At 39.6% G+C, this 13,331-nt stretch overlaps 2 protein-coding genes across 2 annotated transcripts in view; both read left to right on the top strand.

The window, feature by feature from the left end:
* The window catches only part of TMEFF1 (transmembrane protein with EGF-like and two follistatin-like domains 1), a gene marked incomplete at its 5' end in the record, with an annotated part of 104,240 nt that extends 100,320 nt beyond the window's left edge, over window positions 1-3,920 (top strand). Inside the window, one exon of the mRNA XM_006886973.1 lies at window positions 2,784-3,920. Coding sequence (XP_006887035.1) covers window positions 2,784-2,868 — 85 coding nt within the window. The remainder of the gene's footprint in view (window positions 1-2,783) is intronic.
* Window positions 3,921-4,451: 531 nt separating this feature from the next.
* On the top strand, window positions 4,452-12,630 carry MURC (muscle-related coiled-coil protein). Its single transcript, XM_006886882.1, is given in 3 exon segments — window positions 4,452-4,514; window positions 4,516-4,860; window positions 11,950-12,630. Coding segments are annotated over 3 exon segments (1,089 nt in total).
* The last annotated feature ends 701 nt before the right edge of the window (window positions 12,631-13,331 follow it).

A 13,331-nucleotide genomic window follows, 5' to 3' on the forward strand; every position in this document is an offset into this window, starting at 1 on the left:
CAGTTAGACATCATAATATGTTTTTAACTCTATCACAGTGTCTTTGGCATTCGCCAGTTCTATAGCTGATAGGCTAAATTCTCCTTGGATTTATCACAGATTTCTCCTTGAAGGCCTGCCTGTCTTTTTATTGTGGTATTTTCACCAACTGAATATTTTATGTTGAATTGGTTCTGACTCATAGCAGCTCTGCAGGACAGAATAGAACTGTCTATAGGCTTCCCCAGGCTTTAATGAAATCTTTACTGGAGCTCACTGACTGTTGCATCTTTCTTCTGTGGAGCAGCTGGTGGCTTGGAGTCATCATCCTTTTGATTAGCAGCCAGATTTTCTTTACCACCAGCCACTAGGACTCTTGGGATTTGCATTTAGATTATTGTAATTACGTACTTGGATTCATCTGCATTGCTTTTTTTTAAAAAAAAGGAGAATCTCTCTCATACTCTGTACTACAAACCTTATTAGCTTATTTCTTGGTGTCTCTTATATGGGGAGGGGTTGCCTTGTGCCTTAGGGGTAAGGAGGTGTGCTGGCAAAGGCAGGCAGTTCAATCTCCAGGTACTCCGAGAGAGAAAGAGAGGTGGCCTCCTTTTGTGTGATTTACAATTTCATTACCCACTAGAGTATGAGCTGTGAATTGAAACTGGAAAACACCGCAACAATAACATAGAAATATTCTTTTAAAAGGCTGCCCATTAGAATAGAGACATTTGAGTTCTTGACCATACACAAAGTGTATCTTTGTCCACCTACCTGTTCCGAAATCATTTCTTCTCCTTGGAATTTCTTTCATGTGTTTAAGGTGCATAAGATGACAAATTGGAGGGGCTCTTAAATATTGTTGTAGCCAAATTCTCTTATTTTATAGACAAAAAACCCTATGGTCCTAGGAAATTGGAGCTTTTCTGAGATTCATTTTAAGTGACAGTTAAAGACACTTGCTGTAGGAAATGGAGATGATTCCAATTTCAGCTCAGTCTATTTCAAAGCATTCTTATGAAGATTAATTAGAAACATATATGAATATATAAAATGGAAATATCCTCATCAAAGTTTTTCTCTCCAGGCAAGTCAGTACTTTAAAAAAAATTTTAAATGGAATGAAATTTTAGAACGTTAGAAGACTTTCCTTTTGCGAGAAAGATGGACACTCTCCTCTTTAAGCCATTTATAGCTTCTGAAAATTTGCTGAAGGGTCCGCCATGAATTGATTCCAGCTTGATGGTATTGATTGTGGTGTTTTTTCCCCATTAGATTATAAATTCCTTGATGGTCATGATTTTAGCTGTCATTCCAGCCCTTGAATTGATATTGTACATTTTGTTGAGTTGGTACCCATTGACCCATAACAGAACCTCCAGCGGGTTTTCAGAGGCAGGTAATTGCACAGGAGGAGATTGTCCATCCTTCTCCTGCAGAGCAACTGGTGGATTTGAACTGTGTGTCCTCAAGATTGCAGTGGTTTCTTAACCGCCTAAGGAACACGAAATCACAAAGTTCGTTAATAGCCAAGTCCAAACTCAAACCTGAAGTACAATATTCAGCCCATCTCTTTAGGCTGCAGTGCACAACAAAGTTCCTGGTGCATAATTAGAGCTCATGTTTGCATTCTAGAGAGCAGGCACAGAGCAGTTATGGCACAGTGAGATCCATGCCTCTGTGGGGAAACATTCACAGTCAAATGAGAGTGGAGTCAGGGACTGTCCCTTATCTCCAGCATAGCGGTTGTGTTCTGGGGGTTGTCTGAACAGATTGTGAAAGGATTTCTTTTCATTCTTTTGAGCCATTGTCTAAAATCAGCAGGCAATTCCTATGCGTAAATCCCTAAGCTTAAAAAGCACATGTCTTCCCAATTTTCCCCTTCATCTAAGCTATTTTTGCCTTTTGGGGATTATTGAGGGTGTTGTGGTAAAGTGCTTGTGTCTTCATGAAGAGCTTGGCATTTCTGCCCCACACAGCAGTTTTGGGGGAGTATTGCCCAGGGAGGAATCTGCTTCTATCAAGGGTACACCCGCAGAAACTGCATGGGACAATTCTTCTCTGCCCCATGAGTTGGCCGTGAATCACCTCGTGGAATTGTGCGCCTTGTTATTACTGGGTCCTGTGGAGGTGACTGTGACTCCTGTGACCTGAGGAGCGTCTGATCTGAACTCTGTGCTGTCAAGCACCATCCTCATCATCTCTGATTGGCCCAAGCCTAAGCCCAAGCACATTGGCACAGTCACAGTGTCAGTGCATCTTTCTGAAAGTTTTCCTGTAGGGCTTTGAGTGGCTTACCTTTTGACAATAAATTGTCAGGCCTTTCTTCTGAGATACCCTTTGGTGGACTCAGACTTAAACATTTAGTTAGCACATACTTTAACTGTCTGTACTACTCATGGAATCTATGATTGTCGTAATGCTCAGGGAATATACATGGTCATTTCTGCTGCCATAAACTTTCTAAGTGGTCAAGTCACTGAGGATGGGAAGTTACTGGAGCGGAGGATGGATTGGGATTCCTGTCAGTGATGTATTTACCGTAGTATAGACTCTGGGAATGAGTTCTGCTTGCGTCCATACCCACACCCTGTGATCTAATCCTCTCTCCTCTCCTGGCTTTGTAGGCAAGGGAGCACTCAGCTTTGCGTTGCTCCTTTCTTTGTTACACACTAAATAGCACCATCTTTCCTCTTCATGTAATTGCGTGCAGGGTGACTCTCTGAAATTATTGTATTACTTGGGAAACATTGACATATCCTAGATTAAATAATACTTTTCCTTTTTATCTTAAATCCAAACAGAAAATGCCCGAAAAACAACAGAGGACGGCGACAGAAGCAAAACTTAGGTCATTTTACTTCAGATACGTCATCCAGAATGGTTTAAGCCGATGACTTTTATAAGTACCCTGACCATGTGATGTACATGTATTATGTCTTTTTTTAAATAATGGAAATATTTATTTCAGAGGCCTTATTTTTGGACATTTTTAGTGTAGTACTGTTGGCTCGTATTTAGAAATATTCAACTACAACAGTTTTGGACTGTTTAGTAGTCTTTGTTTTATGTTTTTAAATACAGAAATTGTTTTCTCGAATTTGTACCACATGGTGATTCTAAGAACTTGTTCTTTACCCGTGGAATGTACTATTTTTGCAAACATGGGCCACTTCACAAATGGTTATAGAGTTTTACCCACTGTTTCCATACTGACCGCGGCAATGGCAAAGCATGAACTAAACGTAAAGATGTTTACAGATTACTTTTCTTACAAAAAGAGAAAAAGAAAAAGAAAAATCTAGAAGACACTGTGTTTAAATAGATATTTAAATGTTTTTGAGATTTAGTAATGGATTTTTTTTAGACACTGCCTATTGCATGAAATGTAAAACTGTGCGTGTTAGATGTAAGATATTTATGAGATGTGTGGCCTGGAATTTGGTTATTCCTCTTTTAGGGGGGAAAAAAATTTCCAACAATTTGCAAAAGTGTCTGGCAGTAATGAGGGAACAGATTGCTGAGAAGTAGATTTAGGTATTGTGAAAATAGGCTGTTTAACAGATTGGAATAAAGTTGACTATCAGTTAAACCACTTTAAACATGCATTCGTTTTTTAAAAGAAAATACTTGTTTTAACATAAATATGAAAATTGTATCAGTGTTTGTGGATAAAATACAAAAATGATTGTTAAAGATTGGTGCTCTTAATGTGAGCTTAAAAAAATGACCCGAGATCTCCATCTAAATTGTCCTGTAGTGATAGCTCTATTCATAGGTTGTCCTTTACAAACCTGAAGTGTGACTAGAATGTACTCAGCCATTTAACATGTAGTTTAGATGTTGAGAAGTGTGCATGTAGAATTTTAAGACTATGTTAAAAAATAAATATTAAAATATTTGATTTGGAAAAGCATGTTATAATATAATGTTTTCACTATCTGGCCTCAGTTCTGGTGTGTTTATTTACTTCAGTCTTTGATATTGCTTAAGTAGTACATTTTATAAGTCAAATGAACAGGAAAAAATTATTTTCAAAAATTTTTCTTCCTTTAAAATAATACTTGAAAATATCTAAAGAAAAATAACCTTTGCCCAGCCATTGACATTAGGTATTTTTTTGTTTGTTTTCATATTTTTTTGTGTTTTGTTTTTTGCCATTTGGTTTCTGTGCCAAATTAATATTAGTGAAATAGTGGCTTAGGTGAACTTTTTAAAAAGCATTCCTCTTCTTATTTGAGTCCCTTAGTCAGTCAGCAAGCATGTTTGGAACAGTACCCAGAACTTTGCAAGGGTTCATATTTCAGACAGTCACGTATGGGTATTTGTAGTTATAAATACTTGACCATTCTCCAGGGGTGGGGTTTCCAACTCTTTCTTTAAAACAACCCAGTTGCCTGTTATCAAGCTAACTCTTAGCTACAAGTGCCAGACTAGATTGTGGTAAGACATCTTTTATTGAAAAAAATTAAATGGAGCATAATGAGTCTGCCCCAGATGCTGATAAAATCCACCAGAATCGCTTGTCGAGCGTTAACAGAAGATGAAGACCAAGACGCAGCTCTCACCATTGTGACTGTGCTGGACAAAGTAGCTTCCATCGTGGACAGTGTGCAGGCAAGTCAGAAGAGGATCGAAGAGAGACACAGGGAGATGGAAAACGCCATCAAATCTGTGCAGATTGACGTGTTAAAGCTCTCCCAGTCACACAGCAACATGGGCTATCTTGTGAACAAGCTGTTTGAGAAAACCCGGAAAATCAGTGCTCACATTAAAGATGTGAAGGCCCGTGTAGAGAAGCAACAAGTGCATGTTACTAAAGTTGAATCCAAGCAAGAGGAGATCATGAAGAAAAATAAATTCCGTGTGGTCATCTTCCAGGTAAGGTTGGCCTTGCTCTTTAGCTGATTTCTCTGATCTCTTTCGTCCTCTTTAATTGCAGCAGATCATAGCAGAGGTTTCCAGTGTCACACTTTAACTGTGGCACATATACAGATGTAATACAGTTCTCTGCAATAATCAGGGGGCATAATAATTTCATTGGTAATTAATTATGCACTGTCAATATTTTGAGCCTCTTACTAATTTTGCATAACATGACCTGTGGATCATAGATAGCTTAGGCTATTTCTTACCTTTGAAACTTAATATTGGTAAGGTTCCTTTGGCATATTCCCTTTGCATAAGGCCCTCTAGTAGCTTAACTTCTAGTTAACCCTAGTCTAGCTTCTTTGTTCCGAAGAAGAAACCAAGGACTAGCTGTCCCCACAATATAGGTAGTTTTGATTTTTTATCTTTCTACAGAGTTTCTAGAAAGCCCAAAGCAATAAAGTTCAAATACTTTTTTGTTTCCCCCATGTAACTATTAGTAAGAAGAGCTATCTATTCTCTAAATGAATAAACATGCAGTTTTTATTTGTTGTAGGAGCATAAACCTGTTTTACGTAAACAATTATTTGTATTTTATTGCAAAACTTGTTCTGCTTTGCCAAATTAATCTTGTTTTTATGTGTCATTATACATTGCGCTAACTTCTGTATTTAATGTCATATTTAGGAATATCTGAGGCAAATATATAATATCAGGTAGAAACACACAGAAGTCATTATCAGGTAGTTGGCAAAAGACAGAGTTAATAACAGAATTCCACATCTACCTATTTAAATATTGGCAGATAGTATGTTCCCAGTGTTTAAAGTAAAGAAAAAAAGCTTTTTTTTATTTACTTGGTGAGAGTGTGGATTGAAGCAGTATTTCTGGAGGGCTGCTTTGGTAGTAAGTATTAAGAACTAACAATTCACAAACCTTTGACCCAAATATTTCATGTCAAAAAATTTATTCTAAGCAGAAAGTCAGAAATGAATGCAAGAGTGTTCTCTAGTGCATACATACAGTGTTCTCATAGCTGTATTTTTAAAATGGGTGTTTATTTGCATGGGGAAACCCCCCAAAAAAGAATGAAAACAAAATGGGGAACATACTTGGATTATGTAGGCAAGGTATTTGTAAGATGCTGAGGATGTAGAAATACTCCCCCACAACGTTCTTTACACATTAGTCAATTCACCAGCTGATAAAGTTACACTGGGATGGGCAGGATGGTATTTGAAGTCCGTTTTTAAGAATCTGTTATTTATGAAACAGAAAAAGGAAACAAGAAAAAGAAGTTATTTATTTCAAATGAAGCCAGGTTGAACGATGTAATTGAAAAATCTTTACCATTTCTTTTCTTCCAGTCACTGGAAGCCCTTTTCCAGGTTTAGAAGTTTGGAAGTTAAAAAAAAAATAGTGACCAGGGACCAGTCCTAGACTTAATATGTGGGAGGGAGATCTAGATTTGATGTTGGGAATATAGTATCTGTTCCTCAATTTGACCTTCAAGGACATTGCCAGTAATGTGTACACCTTATCCTCCACCTACTTGGGGCATACGAAAACCATTCTTGGTATCCATCACCTCTGTGAAGCTTTGTGTAAAACAATGGACCAGGTGCCAGTCAAGATTTACAAAGGCTAAAGCAAATTGTTGTTGGTGGGTGCCGTCGAGTTAAGTACAACTCATAGTGACCTTAAGAACAGCCGACTGGAACCCTTCCTGTCATCCTGCACCATCCTCATCGTTTCTCACACACTTGAGCCCATTTTGCAGTCACTGTGCCAGCTCATTTTGTTGAGAGTCTTCCTTTCTTTAGCCGACCCTCCACCTTTCCAAGCATGAGGTCCTGTTTCAAAGAAGATTCTCTCCTGACAGTATGCCCAGATTATGAAGCTTTGTCATCCTTGCCTCCAAGCAGCATTCTGACTATACATTTTTCCAAGACATATCTGTTCTTTTGACATGACAGTTCCTAGGACATTCTTCTCCAACACCACAACTCAAAGGCATCAATTTTTCTTCCTTATTCATTGTCCAGCTCTCGGATGCATAGCAAGTGATTGAAAAAATCATGGCTTGAATCAGGTGTACCTTAGTCTTCAAACTGACATCATTGCTCCTCAGTAATTTGGAGAGGTTCCTACCTATATAGAGTTTTCTAGTGCAGTGCATCTTCTAATCCTGTGAGTGCTAGTACCAAGGGTGTTGATTGGGGATCCAAGTAAGACAAAGGAAAATGATGTCTAGAAAATTGTAATTGAGATGCTTTAATATTTACTTAATACCCTAATTTGGGCTCTTTCTTAGATCACAGAGAACTCTAGTGCCTCAGTGGTGAGAAACTGCACTGCATAATCAAAGACAGGTGGTTTGAATCCACCAGCTGCTCCATGGAGGAAGGACAAACAGTCTCCTCCCAAGCAGTTTGCTGCCTCTGAAAACCAGCTGGAGGGTCAGCTGTGGGCCGGTTCCAACTTGACAGCACACAACAACATAATTAACTGAGAAGAGAGTATGAAAAAGCAGCTTTTAAGAGGCTATTACTTTAGGTCAGGATCTTTTTCTTCAGAAGACGTGATGCTGTGAAAATTCTTTGAAGTTGTTCAGAGAAAGCAGTGTAAAAACAACAACAACCTACAATTGCTGTTTCTAATTGGGGAATCCCAAAGTGATTTGATGAAGGCAAATAATAATGGACATAGAATATAGATTCAGTGGTTCATTAACAGAACATGGTTTGTTGGTGGTTTTTGATACGTGTCTTCAAGTCAGAACTGACCTTCAAGTGGGTCTGCTCTGAGAAAAGGCAGTAAATGACTATGGAGACTGCCCATCTTTCTCCTGAGGAGCAGCTGATGATTTCAAACGTCGTGCAACTTCTTCACTAGGTCACCAAAGCTCCCTTTCACATGGTTGCTCTTAGTTAAAATTAGTTCTTACAATTTCTATAGTTAATATTTTCACGTGATTATTTTGGACATACTTCCTGTTGAGCTGAGCAGTACGGCTATAATATTTTCTCTGGGTATATATTTTAGTGGTAATTTCTATTGGTAGTTTACTTCCTCTGTTTGCACATATATCTAAGATCTCACCAAACCCTAGACATTGGCTTTTAAAAAGAAACAGTCTGCTATTTTTTTATGCACTTACAGCTTCTCTTTGAACCTACTTTCACCTCTGTGATCCCACTGAGGTCTGCACAGGACAGGACAATATCTTACACAGATTTGATGACTCGCCGCAACATGCCTGTCATTACCAAATAAGATACTTAGTCATTTCCTAGGAAATCACTAATTTTTATATATTTAAATTTTCCTTAATGAAATTACTTTAGCGTTCAGATAAGACCACTTTACTGTGATTCATAATATTCATCTTGTTGCCAAAAAGTCATCTTTTTCTATGAATTTTTTAAATGATACATGATAATTGTATTTGGAAACCAGCTATAATGAAACATTCTGATCTTCAGTTCTTATTGCAATGCTTTCACTGTTAACTCCACTGGGCTTACCGGGGCTGTGATAGATAGATAGATCCATCCTTAGAAGTCTTTTCTTTGATTACCTATGTTTTGTTTTAAAGCCTTATTTATGATCAGTTAATTGTACAATTGAATGACTAATGTGTGCCCGTTGAGTTGAGCTTTGTCAGGATTCCTCACGGGCACCGGGGTTGTGAGCATGTTTTTCCTGACCAAGCCATAATTATCCTGGGACTCCTCCCTTTTCTAATTATACCCTCTCAGGCCACGCCAGCCCACACTGTGCTGCTGAAGCTACTCCCTGCAGCAGGTGTCAGGAAAGTGGAGGAATACTTTCATCTGCTTCTGACTGATTCATCAGTTATGAGACACCCACCTCGGCCTTTTTTTAGCTCATAGACTCTTCACTACCTTAGCCAAAGAACCTAAAATAATTTTCAGATAAGTATCCAAAGGTTCCAGGAATACCTTCTCAACTATCACATTGATTGGTTTTGGAATATATGTAGAAGTATTTCTTAAATATTTTTTTTAACTGAGTAGATCCAAATCTAGATCTCAAATAGAAATATATGGGAATATTAACTCATGATTCAGTTAAAAATCTCATTCTCTTTAGTTTGTCTATTTAATTTTAGACACAATTACTGAATAGTTCAGCTCATTTAGCAGTTGAGGCCTCAAGGTCACCAGTGTGAGACATCTTCCCGAATTTAACCCTCATTGTTTTGACACATTTGACACAATTGGTTCCGTTCTCTTCCCTGTAACTCTATCCCCCTGGTCCCTGAAGGTACACTTCCCTCCTGGGTGTTCTTTTGGTGACTGGCTGGTAAATAGCCCTGATGGTGCAGCAGTAACCAAGAGCCTCTGTGAACCCACCAGCCACTCTGCAGGAGATAGATGTGGTGGTCTTACTCCGTAAAGATGCCGAGCCTTGAAAACCCGCAAGGCAGCCCTGCTGTGTCTTACAGGGTTGTTTTGAGTTGGAATTGACATAATGACAGTGGATGATGGGCTTGGCCTTTCCCTCCACAGGTGATATTTTTCTCTCCCGCTTCCATATCTTTCTGTCTACAGAACTAAAAAATAACTTTAAAGTTCTAAAATTCCCACAATATCTGTGACCCAGGGACATATTCATGCCTGAATATGGCCTGAGCAATGGGAGGCTGGATGTGCCGTTAACTGAGATGGGGAAACCGGCAAAAGAAAGACTAGAGGGGAAATTTTTTCCTATGACTTAACTTGGTGGCAAAACCTAGCTTGACTCAAACTTGTTTGATGGTATAGTGTGACTGAAATAACATGAGGCCATTTATGGGTGGGTTTTTTTTTAAAATGCTCATTTTTTAAGATAATTTTTTTAATTTATTCTTTTTATGTGTGTACCGTCAAATTGGATCTGACTGGTACAAGAGGCGATTGTTCCTCCTTCTTCAGCAGAGCATCTGGAGGATTTGAACCGCACACCTCTGGGATTACAGTGCAGTTTCCTGCCACTAGGCCACCAGAGCTCACCCCATTTATGGTTTTTATCCCTGTAGTATAAATATTCATTTTTCTGTTTAGAAATCTTCCTCTTTATTATCTCACTGGGAATGTTATGTAATATATTATTTTCCTAAAATCTAAATGCTTTGGAATTCTGAAACATACTTTGACCCCAAGAAATTTTGTATCATTAATTGCTGATTCATTCACTCAATCTCTTAGTGATCTCTCTCATTTTAATTCTGTATTTACATTGTTGTTGTTAATGTGCCGTCAAGTCACCTGCTATTCATAGCAACCCTGTGTATAGCAGCTCTGAAGCCTGCCCTGTCCAGAATCAGTCTCACTGATTCTACCACACCAATTTCTAATTGCCCCAGTTCCTGTATCAATTCATCTCCTGCAGGGTCTTCTTCTCCTATACCGTCCCTCCACTCTTCCAAGTATGATGTCCTTCTCCAAGGACCAGTTCCTCCTGGCCACCAGCCAAAAGTATATGAGACAGAGCTTCAAAATCCTAGCCTCCAAGGAGAAACTTGGTTTCACCCTCTCCAAGACAGACCTATTTGTTTTCTTGGCAGTCCATGGTATGTTCAAGACTCTTCTCCAGCAGCACAACTCAAAGGTATAAATTCTTCTTCTGTTATCCTTAGTCATTGTCCAGCTCACTGATGCACAGCAAGCAATGCAAAGACCATGGTCTGAATTAGGTGCACCTTAGTCTCCAGACTGACTGACATTGCTTTTCAGTACTCTGGAGAGGTTCCTGACAGCAGATTTTCCCAATACAATTTGTCTTCTGATTTTCCGACTGCTGGTACAAAGAGGTTGATGGTTTCTAAAGTTTTGTCTTTAGCCTACAGCTCTTTCTCCTCAACTCCAGACTGCTTTATCCACTTGCCTATCCAGTGTCTCCACTTTGATGTTCATTGATTATCGGAGAGATGATGTTTAGGTCCATCTTTCTCCTCTAGTCTCTTTCTCTTGCTGGCTTCCTCATCTTAGTTAATAACACATCTATCTTCCTGTTGTTCAGGCATGAATGAGTTATGAATGAATTTGTGGGTTAAGTCCCTGGGTTATGAATGAGTTCTTTAAGAATTTGTAGATAAGTTGGAAAAGGCTCAGAATCTTTGCAGTGTTTTCAAATCTGTATGTGCAGCAGTTGAAGGTGATTTTGAGTAAGGATTTGTTGTAAACAAGGATTCGTTCAATCATTTTAAAGTGAAGGCAAATGATGTTACATTAAAGGGCAAATAAAAGTCACTCTGGGTTGGCTGTTTGTAATATGAGGACTTGCATGCACTTGAGAGTTATCCTTGATGCTCTTCCACACTCCCAAGTCTGGCAACAAGCCTTTTTAGCTCCACATTCAGAGTAGATGGAGATCAGGCTACTTCCTACTGTTCCCTCTGCCAGCATCTTCATCTTTTCTCTGGCTTCTCTCAGTGGTTTTAACTTGTCTGTCTAATTCCGTGCTTGTCTTTGTAGATTTTAACAGTGGTCCTTTTACAACATGCCACGGCCTGAAATCCTTGTGATTTTTTTTTTTTACATCTTCAGGTTAAGGATCCTGCTCTACATGAGCTGGTCTTCCTGCTCCTCTCTGAATCTTTCAAAATACTGTTCTCGGCCCTTGACCAACCTCCTGTGATGCCTCTTTCCTGGCTGTTTCTAGCTTGGGTGCCATCTAGAGAGGTGGCGGAAGGATGTGACACAGGTAAAGGAGCAGATGTGAAGAGGCTGAGGGATGATGTGAGCACATGTTAAGTTTGAGGTTTCTGTGTTTCATCCAGGAGGAGAAGACGGACCATTCTTTAGAAAGATGTCTTCATCTTAGGTGAAGGGCAGAGGTGTGACAATGAAATATGTGTGAACTAGCTTACATGTGGATTTGACCACGAGGAGGTGGGTAGAGATGCTCAAAGTGAGATTAGGAGATAGAAAAGGGCCAAGGAGAGAGGAAGCTTGAGAAATAGTAACATATTCTAAGGATGAACAGAGTATAAAGATAATGTCAGTGGGGGAGATTGAAAAGACAAGGCTGGAAGGTAATGGAACTCTCCTGTGCAAAGAAAGTGCTAAAGTGTCCTGTTTTTCTCTTCCTCAGGAGAAGACACGGTGTCCGACAACCCTGTCTATCGTTAAAGACCCAAACCTAACGGAAAATCAGGAGGAGGATGACAATGTCTTTGACCCTCCCATTGATCTGTCCTCTGATGAAGAATATTATATTGAAGAAAGCAGATCTGCTAGGTTTAAAAAGTCAGGCAAGGAACGCATCGATAATATCAAAAAGGCCTTTTCCAAAGAGAACATGCAGAAGACGCGGCAGAACATCGACAAGAAAGTGAACAGAATTCGAACTAGGATCGTGACCCCTGAGAGGAGAGAGAGGCTTAGGCAGTCAGGCGAGAGGCTGAAGCAGTCTGGAGAGAGGCTGAGGCAGTCTGGGGAGAGATTTAAGAAATCCATTTCGAATGCAGCACCTTCCAAGGAAGCGTTTAAGATGCGAAGCCTTAGAAAAACAAAGGCCCGAACTGGGGCTGAGGGCCAGGAGGGCATCAAGGACATGGGCGTCGACATCATTGCCAGGAGCGAGCTGGGCCCCATCAGTGAGCTGTACCCCGACGAGCTCAGTGGAACAGAACGTGAAGAGGCCAGAGAAGCATATCCTCCCCACGAAGAAGGGGACGTCCCAACCCCTGAGCCTCTAAAGGTTACTTTCAAACCTCAGGTCAAAGTAGAGGATGATGAATCTCTCTTGTTAGACTTAAAGCAGTCAGCGTAAAGAGGAATTAAGCCCATGTTGAGCCTGTATGTACTTCATCATGCAATTCTAGTTTTGCAGGGTCATTTACATTTGTGTATCAAATAGGAAAATACATAAGTGCTGTAGTTACTTAATTTGTTTAAAATCTTAAAAGAACATAATCATCACCTATTTCTTTGGGAATTCCTCCCTCTCCCTGAATACATATGATTCTAGCAGCCCCTCTGTCTGTCTTTCTCATGGCAGCTGTGAATTTTAAGTTTCTATATTGCTCATCAGAAGAAAAAACTTTCTCCTTGGACCAGTGTGGTATTTGCTAGTCTGCAACAGATGAAGGACACGTTTGTGGCCATCATTTCAAGTGATCTGTAAATTTTGATCCAAGTTAATGTGGTGAATGTAAGGGAAATTATACGTGAATTTTACCACCCATATGTTCCCATCAACAGATTTGTTAGGAAGTTAGCAGACGCCCCTCTTTCTTAGGCATTTGCACGTAAAAATTCATGTCCCAGCCTTGAAACATTTGGCTCGAGCATCGGAATTTCTAGCAATCATCTGCTTCTTTTCATTGGTAAAATGGAGAGATTACCCTGCCCTGCCCACCCCAAAGAACTGTTGTGAAGATCAGAAGGATGCATTTTACGCCCAAGAACAGAAGGTTCATCCAGAGAAGACACGTCCCACTGATTCCTCAAAAAACAGAATCAGAATTTGTT

The sequence above is a fragment of the Elephantulus edwardii genome, unplaced genomic scaffold (assembly GCF_000299155.1).
Source record: "Elephantulus edwardii isolate Elephantulus edwardi_28Jun2011 unplaced genomic scaffold, EleEdw1.0 scaffold00052, whole genome shotgun sequence".
In the NCBI taxonomy this organism is placed as follows: domain Eukaryota; kingdom Metazoa; phylum Chordata; class Mammalia; order Macroscelidea; family Macroscelididae; genus Elephantulus; species Elephantulus edwardii.